Source organism: Schistocerca cancellata, chromosome 4 (assembly GCF_023864275.1).
Source record: "Schistocerca cancellata isolate TAMUIC-IGC-003103 chromosome 4, iqSchCanc2.1, whole genome shotgun sequence".
Taxonomy (NCBI): Eukaryota; Metazoa; Arthropoda; class Insecta; order Orthoptera; family Acrididae; genus Schistocerca; species Schistocerca cancellata.
The window spans coordinates 641,546,809-641,559,855 of NC_064629.1; the positions used below are offsets into that span (position 1 = coordinate 641,546,809).

The following is a 13,047-nucleotide window of genomic DNA, read 5'->3' on the forward strand; positions in this document are numbered from 1 at the left end:
TTTGTTCAAATAGGAAAACCTCAGGTGCTACTTTTAGAAAATGGTCCAATGTTTGTAATAGAGAATGCGAGGAAATCTTAGAAATAGTCTGAGGCATATTAAGATTTCTCCTTATTTTCTGGAAGGCAACCCGACTGAATGTGTTATGAAAGAACTGAACAGGTGTGTAGAACATTTCACCTTAGGGGAAACATGACCTTGACAAAATTTGATTCTGGTATTTGAGGACATTAAAGGATCTAACAAACTGATGTTTTGGAGAACACTAACGAACATCATTGGAGAGGCAGTCAGTTATCTTGTGGGACAAGTATTGACCTGAGAGGAAATTGACAAACTAACCACAGAGAGAGTGCTACAGAAAGCCTATGAGTGGAAGAAAAGACATAACAAAAAGGCCAAAGCTACTATATTTCAGCCAGGAGAGCTGGTGTTGATGAAAATTAAAAGAAAGATAGAGCAATATTTTGGAAAAAAAGAACATTTTGTTGGCCTAGCATGGTCCTTTTCTGGTAGAAAGTTCTCCTCATCCAAATACTTATCACCTAGTGTACCCCAAATCAAAATGGCCTTTTGGGTCAAGAAATGTGCTAGATTTAAAGATGTATATTAATAAAATAGTGTAGGGGTGTTTCCTTGATTCTGGTAAGTCATAGTTCAGTGACTGTATGCACTCAAGCTGGGTAGGACAATTGTTCTATCCCTTGTCCTACTCTATTCCTCTGTGTTTTTAATGGCACTTTTTTTCCTTCAGTATTTGGTTTTCTTGGAGGCATATCTGAGGTCAAAAGGATAAGAAAGGATCTTAGTGATGGGCAGCCACAGAATATGAGTTGGGTGCGAAATATAAGGGAGTAATCTAGAGAGACCTAAATGACTTAAGGCTAATGGTAAGTAGCCCTTGGTGTGGACATTCATGGAAGTGCATTGGTTAAAGGTTTGTGCCAAGGTTATTGGCTTGCAAAGATAAAAGGTAATTAGCCGAGGTGAAGGAAGAATGAAGCATGCAATCAGTAGTAAGTCTTGGACAAAATAATGCTATCTTACTGAGTGACTGTGTAAATGATAAATACAGCAAACTGAGTATAAGGGAAGGACAAAGCTGTCATGAGTGCTAGTGATATATGCGTCTCAGTTCTATGGTCACATATTTTGTAAAATGGAATGAGTTGCCTCGAGTGCTAATGTAAGAGAATATCAGTTTTTCCTGGTGGTTTTAAATATAGTGGACTGAAAAACCATGGGAACCAGTGTAAAACAGATAACTGTAACAAACATACAATTAAGATGAAATTGTTAACCTAAAAGTTGTGAAACACATTAACACAAAAGATTAAAGCCACAATTTTGAAATATCCAGGTCAAATCAGGTTTGTTTATCATAATTCTTAAGAACATTGTAAAAATAAGAGAAATGCTTCCAACTCATCATATAGCGGAGCTGCTGAGTCGCAGATAGGAACAACAAAAAGACTGTCACAATATAGCTTTCGGCCAACAAGGCCAGTGTCGAAAATAGACGACACACACACACACACACACACACACACACACACACACACACACACACACGCGCGCGCACACGATTGGAGCCTCTGGCAGCTGAAGCCACACTCAAGTGTGTGGCTTCAGCTGGCAGAGGCTATAGTCGTGTGTGTGTGTGTAAGTTGCGTTTGTCCAATTTTTTATGCATAAAACTGAACAGAAATAGAGCAAGACCCATTGGAGATGACACCCAGGTGTCTAAACATGCTTGGGTAAAGAATAAATAAAAAAGGAAAGACACCGTGTTTTGCAGAAGGTGAAGTTTTCAGTTTTCTACACACAATTCGCCGCCCCCCCCCCCCCCCCCCTCACGTCCCATCCCGATTCATATACGCCTCATTGCAGTTCCACCATTCAGTTTAAAATGACAGTATAGTACCCTGTTCCCAAGATAGTTCTTGGTCATTTTTATCAAAGAGAACAGTATGGGTGTCGATCGATAGGCTGAAGTGGGAGACACTGACGGAAGTGGGTGTGGGACAGGTGCTAATAGAGATTGAGGTCTGCAGGGTTGTGGGATTGAAGAACGTATTTTGCGAACAATTACCTTCTACACAATTCAGATTAGCTTGTCTTAAGTGGAGATCTTGATAGCACAGGTCATGAAGCAGCCACTGAAGTCCAGACACTTTTGTGTTCAGTGACATACTCTATCACTAGATGGTCATGTTTGCTCTTGGCTGCAATTTGCTGATGGCAAGCAGCCATTGGTGGTCATGTTCAAGAAAAGGCTGTGCAGGAGGGATGGTACTATGTTACTTCAACTGTGACCTTTATTCTTTGAAGTATTTGAATCCACTCACTCAAGACTTTGTAGTATCACAAGTACAAAACTCAGCTACAGAGGTCAGAAGCTGACAAAGCACTTCATGAATGCCGTATGTTAATAACATGACACTTCAATTCTCGTGAGTCACTAGATTACACATGCTATCAATGGAGATATTCAATTAAAAAGGTTAATTCTCTTGAACTATGACACTCATGAATAGAGCATAATTACAGAAGCAGCTCACAAGGGGACCCTCCATACTGTAAATCACGGAATTTGATGCACTTCAAATATGTTGTAGAGGCTCTTACCGTGAGTACCTGGCTATTCAGTTTTTTTAGCGACGGTACTTGGTTTTCAAGAAAATCGATTTTGAAGTTGATTGCATGATTTGTATACCCGTAACGTTGCATATATTCTGAGGAAGTCAGCGTAGCGCAGCAGTAAAGGTTCACGCCTACCGCCCTGGAGTTACCTTGTTCGAATCCTGCTAGTGTACTTTTGTTTGTTTGTTTCTTTCTTTCTTTTCTCCTTCAAAATCAACCGAATTTCTCCATTTTATTTCTAAGAATATCAACAAACAGTGTAAGGTGTGGGAAATTATAAAGATATGTTCAGTTACTAATTTTTTCTGTCATACAATGGTACAAAATCTTATTTTTCATCGTCCACATTGTTTGATGTGCCAAAAGAATATTGTGAGTGATACTTATCATAGAAACAACCAAAGCAGAAATTTTCGCAGAACCACGCGCATTTTATGAAAGCAAGCGTCTTGCAGGTGCGCTGTTTCTTCATGAGCGATACCGGGAAACATAATTCTTTTGCATTGAAAAGGATTTCTCTTTCATTCGCTAATTTTGATGCGAACCATGCGTATCTAATCATGCTTTCAAAATTAGGTGCGCTGAAATGATGTAGGATTAGCGAATGTAATTTTATTGAATCTTCCCTAGAAGCAATCTCTCTATTGTCTTTCATCAAGTCGGGAGCATTCTGAATAATTTTCGTGATTTTCACCTGTCGGTAAAAATGACATTGCAGGGCTGGCAATAATGAGTGCACTTTGGTGAGACCACTTGTAGGGTGCAGGTGCTCACTTTCCTTTCATCAGGAAACAGATGATTGTATGAAACTAACACCCAAGAAGATCCATGCGACCCGAACTGATGACAGTCTTAATGTTAGAGACACATGTTATGCTGAGACATTTATACCCCTTACTTACACTGCACAGTAATAATTTGCAAGTTGTGACTCTTCTTTCAGTTTTTGTTTCATTATTTACAGTACATTAAGATTAACTGACACTGGAGTTTTATTGCAGCCAAAGAGAAAAAAAGTAGAATCATCCCTCAGAAAATACTGTTTTTCCTACAAAAAGGCTCCATTTTTTATGGAATATGGATATTACTGTCAATAAACACCTCTTGGAAATGTCCCAGGTGACCAGTACTTTAAATCAAGCAGCAGATAGATTAAAAGACCAACAATTGATTAAATGTTTTGGATACTGGGAACTTAAATGTAACATGGCTATATATAAACAGGATGAGATGGCTTTTATATAATGCTGAAGTTCTAAAGAGAATATGATTATCTCAAAATACAAAAGAACGCATCTGCTAATAGCTAAAATACACTGTTCTAACATTATGGGAATCAAGTCTGGAGGGACAATGTCAACAGAAATAAGAATGGACACAATTTTTAAATAGTGTTTCATTAATTAGGACAGCATGAAAATAGTGGTGCATGAACAGCATGAGTAGTGCAGCACAAAAAGAAATATCTAATTCACAGTACGGAAACAATATGAAAAGAAACTTGCATACCGCAGAAGAATTGACATCCCTTGGTGATGACACATCTAGGCTTGATTCTTCATCTTGACAAGCGCCATAGGGAACTTCACTTTTCACTTTTGCTGGAAAAAATGAAATAATAAATTTCATGTATTGTCTTATACTTCGTCCACACTAAGAGAATTCACCTAGGAAAAAGAAAAGTAATTTACCATTTGCTAAAATATCTGAATCCGATGTTAAATGAGGAGGGAATGGCCGCTGAACTGAGCTACGATGCTCAGATGAGTTAATCATTCCTGATGAAGCAATGTTTGCTGCCTTTTTTTTCATACGTATGGAATGTTTGGGATACTTGTAATGTGTCTGCGTTGCTGATCCAGAAAGCTCTGGGTCACTTGCATCACTAAAATCTGACGGACTTTCACTTGCAACTGAAAATAAATATTTTAGTTATTACAAGTATTATAACACTTAGTAAAAATTGGCTGCTCAAATTAGTTAGTGCCTAACAGAAAAAATCTAAGAAAAGTGAAAAGACACTGTTAATGTTCAGCACTACTAATGCAAACAGCTTTATTACAAAATGTTACATGTTTTATTACTAACGGAACCAAAAGAAGAGTTCAACAAGGTTTATGAAAACTTCACATATGTCTTTTCCAACTCAGGCATACAGGCAGCAAGACGATCAAGAATTATGGAAATACATGATAAGAACGTGTTTTGTGCATCAAATTAACTTTCTGATTAATATTACTCCACATTCTTAATTCAGATGTAACTTTCGCAATGATGATGACAGGTTGCAGCACAACACCTTGACTGAACTAAATGAGAATAAGTTTCTGAGAATGGAGGCAGTGACTCCAAAACTAAAAGGTCAAGTTACATTAATGTGACCGCCTGTCACAAACCTTTGGCAGCACAGGTATGTAGGAAAAGAGTCAATGACATTCTGGAAGGTGCCAACAGGGATGTGGAGCCATGCCAGGTCCAGAGCAATGGCCAGCTGTGCAAGGTTTCTCGGTTGAAGATCCACAGTGCAAACAGCCCGATCAGATTCTTGATCCAGTTTAAATCTGGAGAATCTGGTGGCCAGGGAAGTATGGTAAATGCATCAAGGTGCTTTTCATACCACACATGTACGCTGCAAGCTGTGTGACATTTTGCATTAATCTGCTGGCAGATGCCAGTGTGCTGAGGAAAAAACAAACTGTACGTAGGGGTGGAAATGATCTCCAAGGGTAGATACATACTGGCACTGATCCACTGTTCCTTCCAGAATAGCGAGATCACATAATGAATGCCACGAAAACCTTCATCAGACCACAATGCTTCCACCTCTGGCCTGGACCCTTCTGATGATTGGTGCAGGGCGACGCCACACACACCAATGCCCATCTGTCCAATAGAGCATAAAATGTGATTTATCTGTAAAGGCCAGCTGTCAACAGACAATGGATGTCTGGTTTCAGTATTGGCATGCAAATTCCAGCCTTAGTTGCCATGAACAGCAGCAGGTGCATAAACCAGGTGTCTGCTGTGGACGCCCATATACAATAACGTTCGCTGAACGGTCATTGAGGAGACACTGTTAGCAGTCCCTTGGTTCATCTGGATAGGCAGCTGCTCAACAGTTGTATGTCTATGCAACATCTCCTTAGTTGTTACTCACTCCTTTCATCAATGGACCATGGTGCACCACAGTTGCCTCAGCACCAGTTTTGGATAATATCATGCATGATGTACTTTAACCACGACAGCACAGGAATAGTTTACAAACATAGCCATTTCAGAAACACTTCCACCCTTGGCCTGAAAGTCAATGATCCACCCTTTCAGCAGTTTCCGCACTACGACAATGACTGCACTGTTTTCTGTGACACGCTTTACATATCCCCCATTGGTAGTGCCACCACATTTCCTCTGTGCTAGTGCCGCCACCTGCTTCAATGTGAGATACTTTTGATAATTTCCACAACGAAACTCTGTCTCGAAATCTGGCAGAAAACCCACAGAGATTCTGGTCATACATAAAGCACACCAGTGGCAATATGCAATCAATACCTTCACTGCACAATAACAACGGTGAAGTCACTACTGACAGTGCCACTAAAGCAGAGTTATTAAACGTGACTTTCTGAAACTCCTTCACCAAAGAAGACGAAGTAAATATTCGTGAATTCCAATCAGGAACACCTGCCAAGATGAGAAACATACAAACAGATAGCCTCGGTGTTGCAAAGCAGCTTAAATCAGTTAATAAAAGCAAGGCTTCCGGTCCAGATCGTATACCAGTCAGATTCCTTTTAGAGTATGCTGATACAATAGCTCCATATTTAGCAATTATATACAACTGCTCGCTCACAGAAAGATCCGTACCTAAAGACTGGAAAATTGCTCAAGTCACACCAATACCCTAAAAGGGAAGTAGGAGTAATCCATTGAATTACAGGCCCATATCACTAACGTCGATTTGCAGTAGGGTTTTGGAACATATACTATATTCGAACATTATGAAGTACCTTGACGAAAACAATTTATTGACACATAGTCAGCACGGATTCAGAAAATATTGTTCTTGCGAAACACAACTAGCTCTTTATACTTACGACATAATGAGTGCTATTGACAGGGGATGACAAATTGATTCCATATTTTTAGATTTCTAGACGGCTTTTGACCCCGTTCCTCACAAGTCTCTTCTAACCAACCTGCGTGGCTATGGAATATCGCCTCAGATGTGCAACTGGATTCCTGATTTCCCATCAGAAAGGTCACAGTTCATAGTAATAGATGGAAAGTCAGCAAGTAAAACCGAAATAATATCCGACATTCCCCAAGGAAGTGTTATAGGCCCTCTATTGTTCCTGACCTATATTAACGACATAGGAGACAATCTCAGTAGCTGTCTTTGACTGTTTGCAGATGATGCTATCATTTACCGTCTTGTAAAGTCATCAGATGACCAAAACAAATTGCAAAATGATTTAGGCAAGATATCTGTATGGTGTGAAAAGTGGCAGTTGACCCTGAATAACGGAGAGTGTGAAGTTATTCACATGAGTACTAAAAGAAATCCTCTAAATTTCAATTACACGGTAAGTCACACAAATCTGAAAGCTGTAAATTCAACTAAATACTTAAGGATTAGAATTACACATACCCTAAATTGGAACGATCACATAGATAATGTTGTGGGTAGAGCCAACCAAAGACTGCGATTCATTGGCAGAACACTTAGAAGGTGCAACAGGTCTACTACAGAGACTGCTTACACCACACTTGTGCGCCCTATTCTGAAGTACTGCTGTGCAGTGTGGGATTCGCATCAGATGGGACTGATGGATGACATCGGAAAAGTACAAAGAAGGACAGCTCGTTTTGTATTATCATGAAGTAGGGGAGATAGTGCCACAGACATGATACGTGAATTGGAGTGGCTATCATTAAAACAAAAACGTTTTTCGTTGCGACGGAATCTTCTCATGAAATTTCAATCACCAATTTCCTCCCCCCATTGTGAAAACATTCTGTTGGCACCCACCTATATAGGGAGAAATGATCATCACGATAAAATAAGAGAAATCAGGGCTTGCACAGAAAAATTTAAGTGCTCATTTTTCCTGCATGCCATTCGAGAGTGAAACACAGAGAGAGAGAGAGAGAGAGAGAGAGAGAGAGAGAGAGAGAGAGAGAGAGAGAGAGCTTGAAGGTGGTTTATTGAACCCTCTGCCAGCCAATTTACTGTGAATAGCAGAGTAATCACGTAGGTGTAGAAATGCTCCAACAGTGTATGTACATAGGATGGAAGTGTATGTAGGGAAAGGGACACAATAGTCTAATATGGTACTTTTCCAGAATGAGATTTTCACTCTGCAGCGGAGTGTGCGCTGATATGAAACTTCCTGGCAGATTAAAACTGTGTGCCCGACCGAGACTCGAACTCGGGACCTTTGCCTTTCGCGGGCAAGTGCTCTACCAACTGAGCTACCGAAGCACGACTCACGCCCGGTACTCACAGCTTTACTTCTGCCAGTATCTCGTCTCCTACCTTCCAAACTTTACAGAAGCTCTCCTGCGAACCTTGCAGAACTAGCACTCCTGAAAGAAAGGATATAGCGGAGACATGGCTTAGCCACAGCCTGGGGGATGTTTCCAGAATGAGATTTTCACTCTGCAGCGGAGTGTGCGCTGATATGAAACTTCCTGGCAGATTAAAACTGTGTGCCCGACCGAGACTCGAACTCGGGACCTTTGCCTTTCGCGGGCAAGTGCTCTACCACCCCCAGGCTGTGGCTAAGCCATGTCTCCGCTATATCCTTTCTTTCAGGAGTGCTAGTTCTGCAAGGTTCGCAGGAGAGCTTCTGTAAAGTTTGGAAGGTAGGAGACGAGATACTGGCAGAAGTAAAGCTGTGAGTACCGGGCGTGAGTCGTGCTTGGGTAGCTCAGTTGGTAGAGCACTTGCCCGCGAAAGGCAAAGGTCCCGAGTTCGAGTCTCGGTCGGGCACACAGTTTTAATCTGCCAGGAAGTTTCATATCAGCGCACACTTCGCTGCAGAGTGAAAATCTCATTCTGGAAAACATCCCCCAGGCTGTGGCTAAGCCATGTCTCTGCTATATCCTTTCTTTCAGGAGTGCTAGTTCTGCAAGGTTCGCAGGAGAGCTTCTGTAAAGTTTGGAAGGTAGGAGACGAGATACTGGCAGAAGTAAAGCTGTGAGTACCGGGCGTGAGTCGTGCTTCGGTAGCTCAGTTGGTAGAGCACTTGCCCGCGAAAGGCAAAGGTCCCGAGTTCAAGTCTCGGTCGGGCACACAGTTTTAATCTGCCAGGAAGTTTCATATCAGCGCACACTCCGCTGCAGAGTGAAAATCTCATTCTGGAAACATCCCCCAGGCTGTGGCTAAGCCATGTCTCCGCTATATCCTTTCTTTCAGGAGTGCTAGTTCTGCAAGGTTCGCAGGAGAGCTTCTGTAAAGTTTGGAAGGTAGGAGACGAGATACTGGCAGAAGTAAAGCTGTGAGTACCGGGCGTGAGTCGTGCTTGGGTAGCTCAGTTGGTAGAGCACTTGCCCGCGAAAGGCAAAGGTCCCGAGTTCGAGTCTCGGTCGGGCACACAGTTTTAATCTGCCAGGAAGTTTCATATCAGCGCACACTCCGCTGCAGAGTGAAAATCTCATTCTGGAAAACATCCCCCAGGCTGTGGCTAAGCCATGTCTCCGCTATATCCTTTCTTTCAGGAGTGCTAGTTCTGCAAGGTTCGCAGGAGAGCTTCTGTAAAGTTTGGAAGGTAGGAGACGAGATACTGGCAGAAGTAAAGCTGTGAGTACCGGGCGTGAGTCGTGCTTCGGTAGCTCAGTTGGTAGAGCACTTGCCCGCGAAAGGCAAAGGTCCCGAGTTCGAGTCTCGGTCGGGCACACAGTTTTAATCTGCCAGGAAGTTTCATATCAGCGCACACTCCGCTGCAGAGTGAAAATCTCATTCTGGAAACATCCCCCAGGCTGTGGCTAAGCCATGTCTCCGCTATATCCTTTCTTTCAGGAGTGCTAGTTCTGCAAGGTTCGCAGGAGAGCTTCTGTAAAGTTTGGAAGGTAGGAGACGAGATACTGGCAGAAGTAAAGCTGTGAGTACCGGGCGTGAGTCGTGCTTCGGTAGCTCAGTTGGTAGAGCACTTGCCCGCGAAAGGCAAAGGTCCCGAGTTCGAGTCTCGGTCGGGCACACAGTTTTAATCTGCCAGGAAGTTTCATATCAGCGCACACTCCGCTGCAGAGTGAAAATCTCATTCTAACTGAACTTTTGTTTTACTGTGGAGAACTAAAACTTTTTTTTTTTTTTTTTTTTTTTTGTGACACACTATTCAGATGCATTTATAGTGTTTCTGTCAATTTATGATTGATTTTTAAGCCCTAAGGCTTCATGTTCAGCCCCTTTGGCATGACAATCAATGTTGTAGAGCTTGGAAAGTATATAATTTTATGAATCCTCTGGTGTGATTTTGTAGCACCAAGAAAGGATGTTGTCCAAAAGCTTAGCTGTCAGTTCAGTCTTGTTTACATGCTCATTGTTGAAGTCTAAACTATATGCTAACTGGTTACCTCTAATGTGTCCATTCTGTCAGAATGTGACCACTTCCTATGTTCAACTTCAACATGCAATAACCAGTCACAGATGACAGGTGGCAACTACAGCAATACAGAGTATATAAAGCGTGTTTTGGAGGACACAGAAAACAGTGCAATCAATGTTGTAATGCAGAAATGGATCAATTTATCTGACTTCCAAAAGGACATGGTCATTAGCTTTTGGACCCAGGATGGAAGCAGTTCCAAAATGGATAAGTTTGTAAACTGTTTGCATGCTGCTGTTGTTACCGTGCATGGCACAATCCAAAATCAGTGATGATGTGACTGTGGTGGAGCACAGGCCATAGGTAACAGAAGTGAATATCGGCCATGGAGATGTGTATGAGTAGCTGACCACATAGATGAACCAACGGGCTACCAACAGTGTCTCCTCAACAACTGTTCAGTGAATGTTGCTGTGTATGGGCCTTCACAGAAGACACCTGGTTCATGCACCCATGACTGGCTGCTGTTCATCGGTGATGAAGGCTGGAATCTGCATGGCAATACCACAACTGGACATCCACAGAGCGGCAGCAGATGGTCTATTTGGATGAATCACTTTTTGTGCTTCATTGGACAGATGGCCATTGGCCCGTATGGCATGAAACGTCTGAAAGCAAACACTGCAACAATCATCAGAAGGGTCTAGGCCACAGAAGGGATGTTATAATCTGGGGAATGTTTTCATGGCATTCCCAGGGTTATCTCATCATTCTGAAAGGCACAATGGTTCAACACAAGTGTATCCATTTATCCATTGGGACCATATTTGAGCTTTTGGCACGTGATCACATTAATGTGGTTGTACAGTGTATCGTAAATACAATACTGAAGTATCTTTGATGGAATACAAACAATGGACCGGTCAGCACATAGTTTAGACTTTAACCAGTACATTAGCGCGAGCGTGTTTGGGCGCGCACGCATTCGTGTGGGGTCATGCATACATGCATCCTAGTACCCCAGCTCATTACAGGATTAGTCTGAAGTCTAGCAAAGTTTTCATTCCTTTTAGTGTGCCTATCAATGACTTAACACTTTACTACTCACTGAATGTTCTCCTTAACTCCTAAATGATGTATTATATAATATCATTTTTGTGGATGGATTGATCACATTTCAATCTTTCACCTGTTGCGTGTGGATACCATACCACAGGACATGACCATCATTGTGTCCATAACTGAACTAAACTAAAAACTAACTTAGAGTCTCCTGTCCATGTGCACACTCATATTTATCAACTTTCCAAAGTCTGTAAAAGTTTTTATTTTTTTTTATTTACATGTCAAGTTCCGTGGGACCAAATTAAGGAGCAAATCTCCAAAGTCATGGAACATGTCAGTACATGAAATTACTACATAAAGGTTATAATATAAAAATAAATGTTTATGAAGCCAAAAAAAGTCAGTCCATAAGTTTAAGTAAACACAGTCAACAATACAATAAGAATCAGCTTAATTTTTCAAGGAAATCCTCGACAGAATAGGAGGAGTGACCCATGAGGAAACTCTTCAGTTTCAATTTGAAAGCATGTGGATTACTGCTAAGATTTCTGAATTCGAGTGATAGCTTATAGAAAATTGATGCAGCAGTATGCTGCACACCTTTCTGCACAAGAGTTAAGGAAGTCCGATCCAAATGTAGCTTTGATTTCTGCCGAGTATTAACCGAGTGAAAGCTACTTATTCTTGGGAATAAGCTAATATTCTTAACAATAAATGACAGTAAGGAATATATATATTGAGAGGCCAATGTCAAAATACCCACACTCGTGAACAGGGGTCGACAAGAGGTTCCTGAACTTACACCACTTATTGCCTGAACCGCCCATTTCTGAGCCAAAAATATCCTTTTAGAATGGGAAGAGTTACCCCAAAATATTATATCATATGACATAAGCAAATGAAAATAAGCAAAGTAGACTAATTTTCATGTCAAACAATCATTCACTTCAGATACCGTTCGAATAGTAAAAATGGCAGTATTGTCTTTGAACAAGATCCTGAACGTGGGCTTTCCATGACAGCTTACTATCTATCTGAACACCTACAAATTTGAACTGTTCAGTTTCACTAATCATATGCCCATTCTGTGAAATTAAGACGTAAAGTTTTGTTGAATTGTGTGTTAGAAACTGTAAAAACTGAGTCTTACTGTGATTTAGTGTTAACTTATTTTCTACAAGCCATGAACTTAGGTCATTTGAAACTGAGCCAATGTTGCACACAACATCCTTCACTACCAAGCTAGTGTCATCAGCAAATAGAAATATTTTAGAGTTACCCATAATACTAGAGGGCATATCATAAAGTTAAAAATGGAACAGGAGTGGCCCCAACACTGATTCCTGGAGCACCCCCCACTTGACAGTGCCCCACACAGACCCCACATCACATGCGTTATACAAAACTGCGAATAATGACCTTTTGCTGCCTGTTGTGAAAGTAAGAGGTGAACCAATTGTGAGCTACTCCCTGTATTCTGTAATGGTCCAACTTATGGAGCAATATTTTGTGATTGACACAATCAAATGCCTTAGTTAAATCAAAAAATAAACCTAGTGCTTGAAATCTTTTTTTTAACCCATTCAGTACCTCACAGAGAAAAATAGAATATAGCATTTTCAGTTATTAAACGATTTCTACAGCAGAACTGAACATTTGATAGCAAATTGTGTGGTATAAAATGATCAATTATCCTCACATACATAGCCTTTTCAGTAACTATAGCAAACACTGATGGCGTAGAAAAAGGTCCAAAATTGTCTAAATTCTCCCTTTGTATAAAGCGGCCTTA

General features: G+C 41.1%; 1 protein-coding gene across 5 annotated transcripts in view; it reads right to left on the minus strand.

Annotated features, from left to right (window-relative positions):
• Positions 1-13,047, minus strand: part of LOC126183263 (rho GTPase-activating protein 190) — a 308,492-nt gene that overhangs the window by 53,924 nt on the left and 241,521 nt on the right. For all 5 annotated transcript variants that reach the window (XM_049925082.1, XM_049925086.1, XM_049925085.1 and 2 more), the window contains 2 exons: positions 4,335-4,556; positions 4,153-4,244 (listed from right to left, as the gene is read on the minus strand). In XM_049925082.1, coding sequence (XP_049781039.1) covers positions 4,153-4,244; positions 4,335-4,556 — 314 coding nt within the window. The remainder of the gene's footprint in view (positions 1-4,152; positions 4,245-4,334; positions 4,557-13,047) is intronic.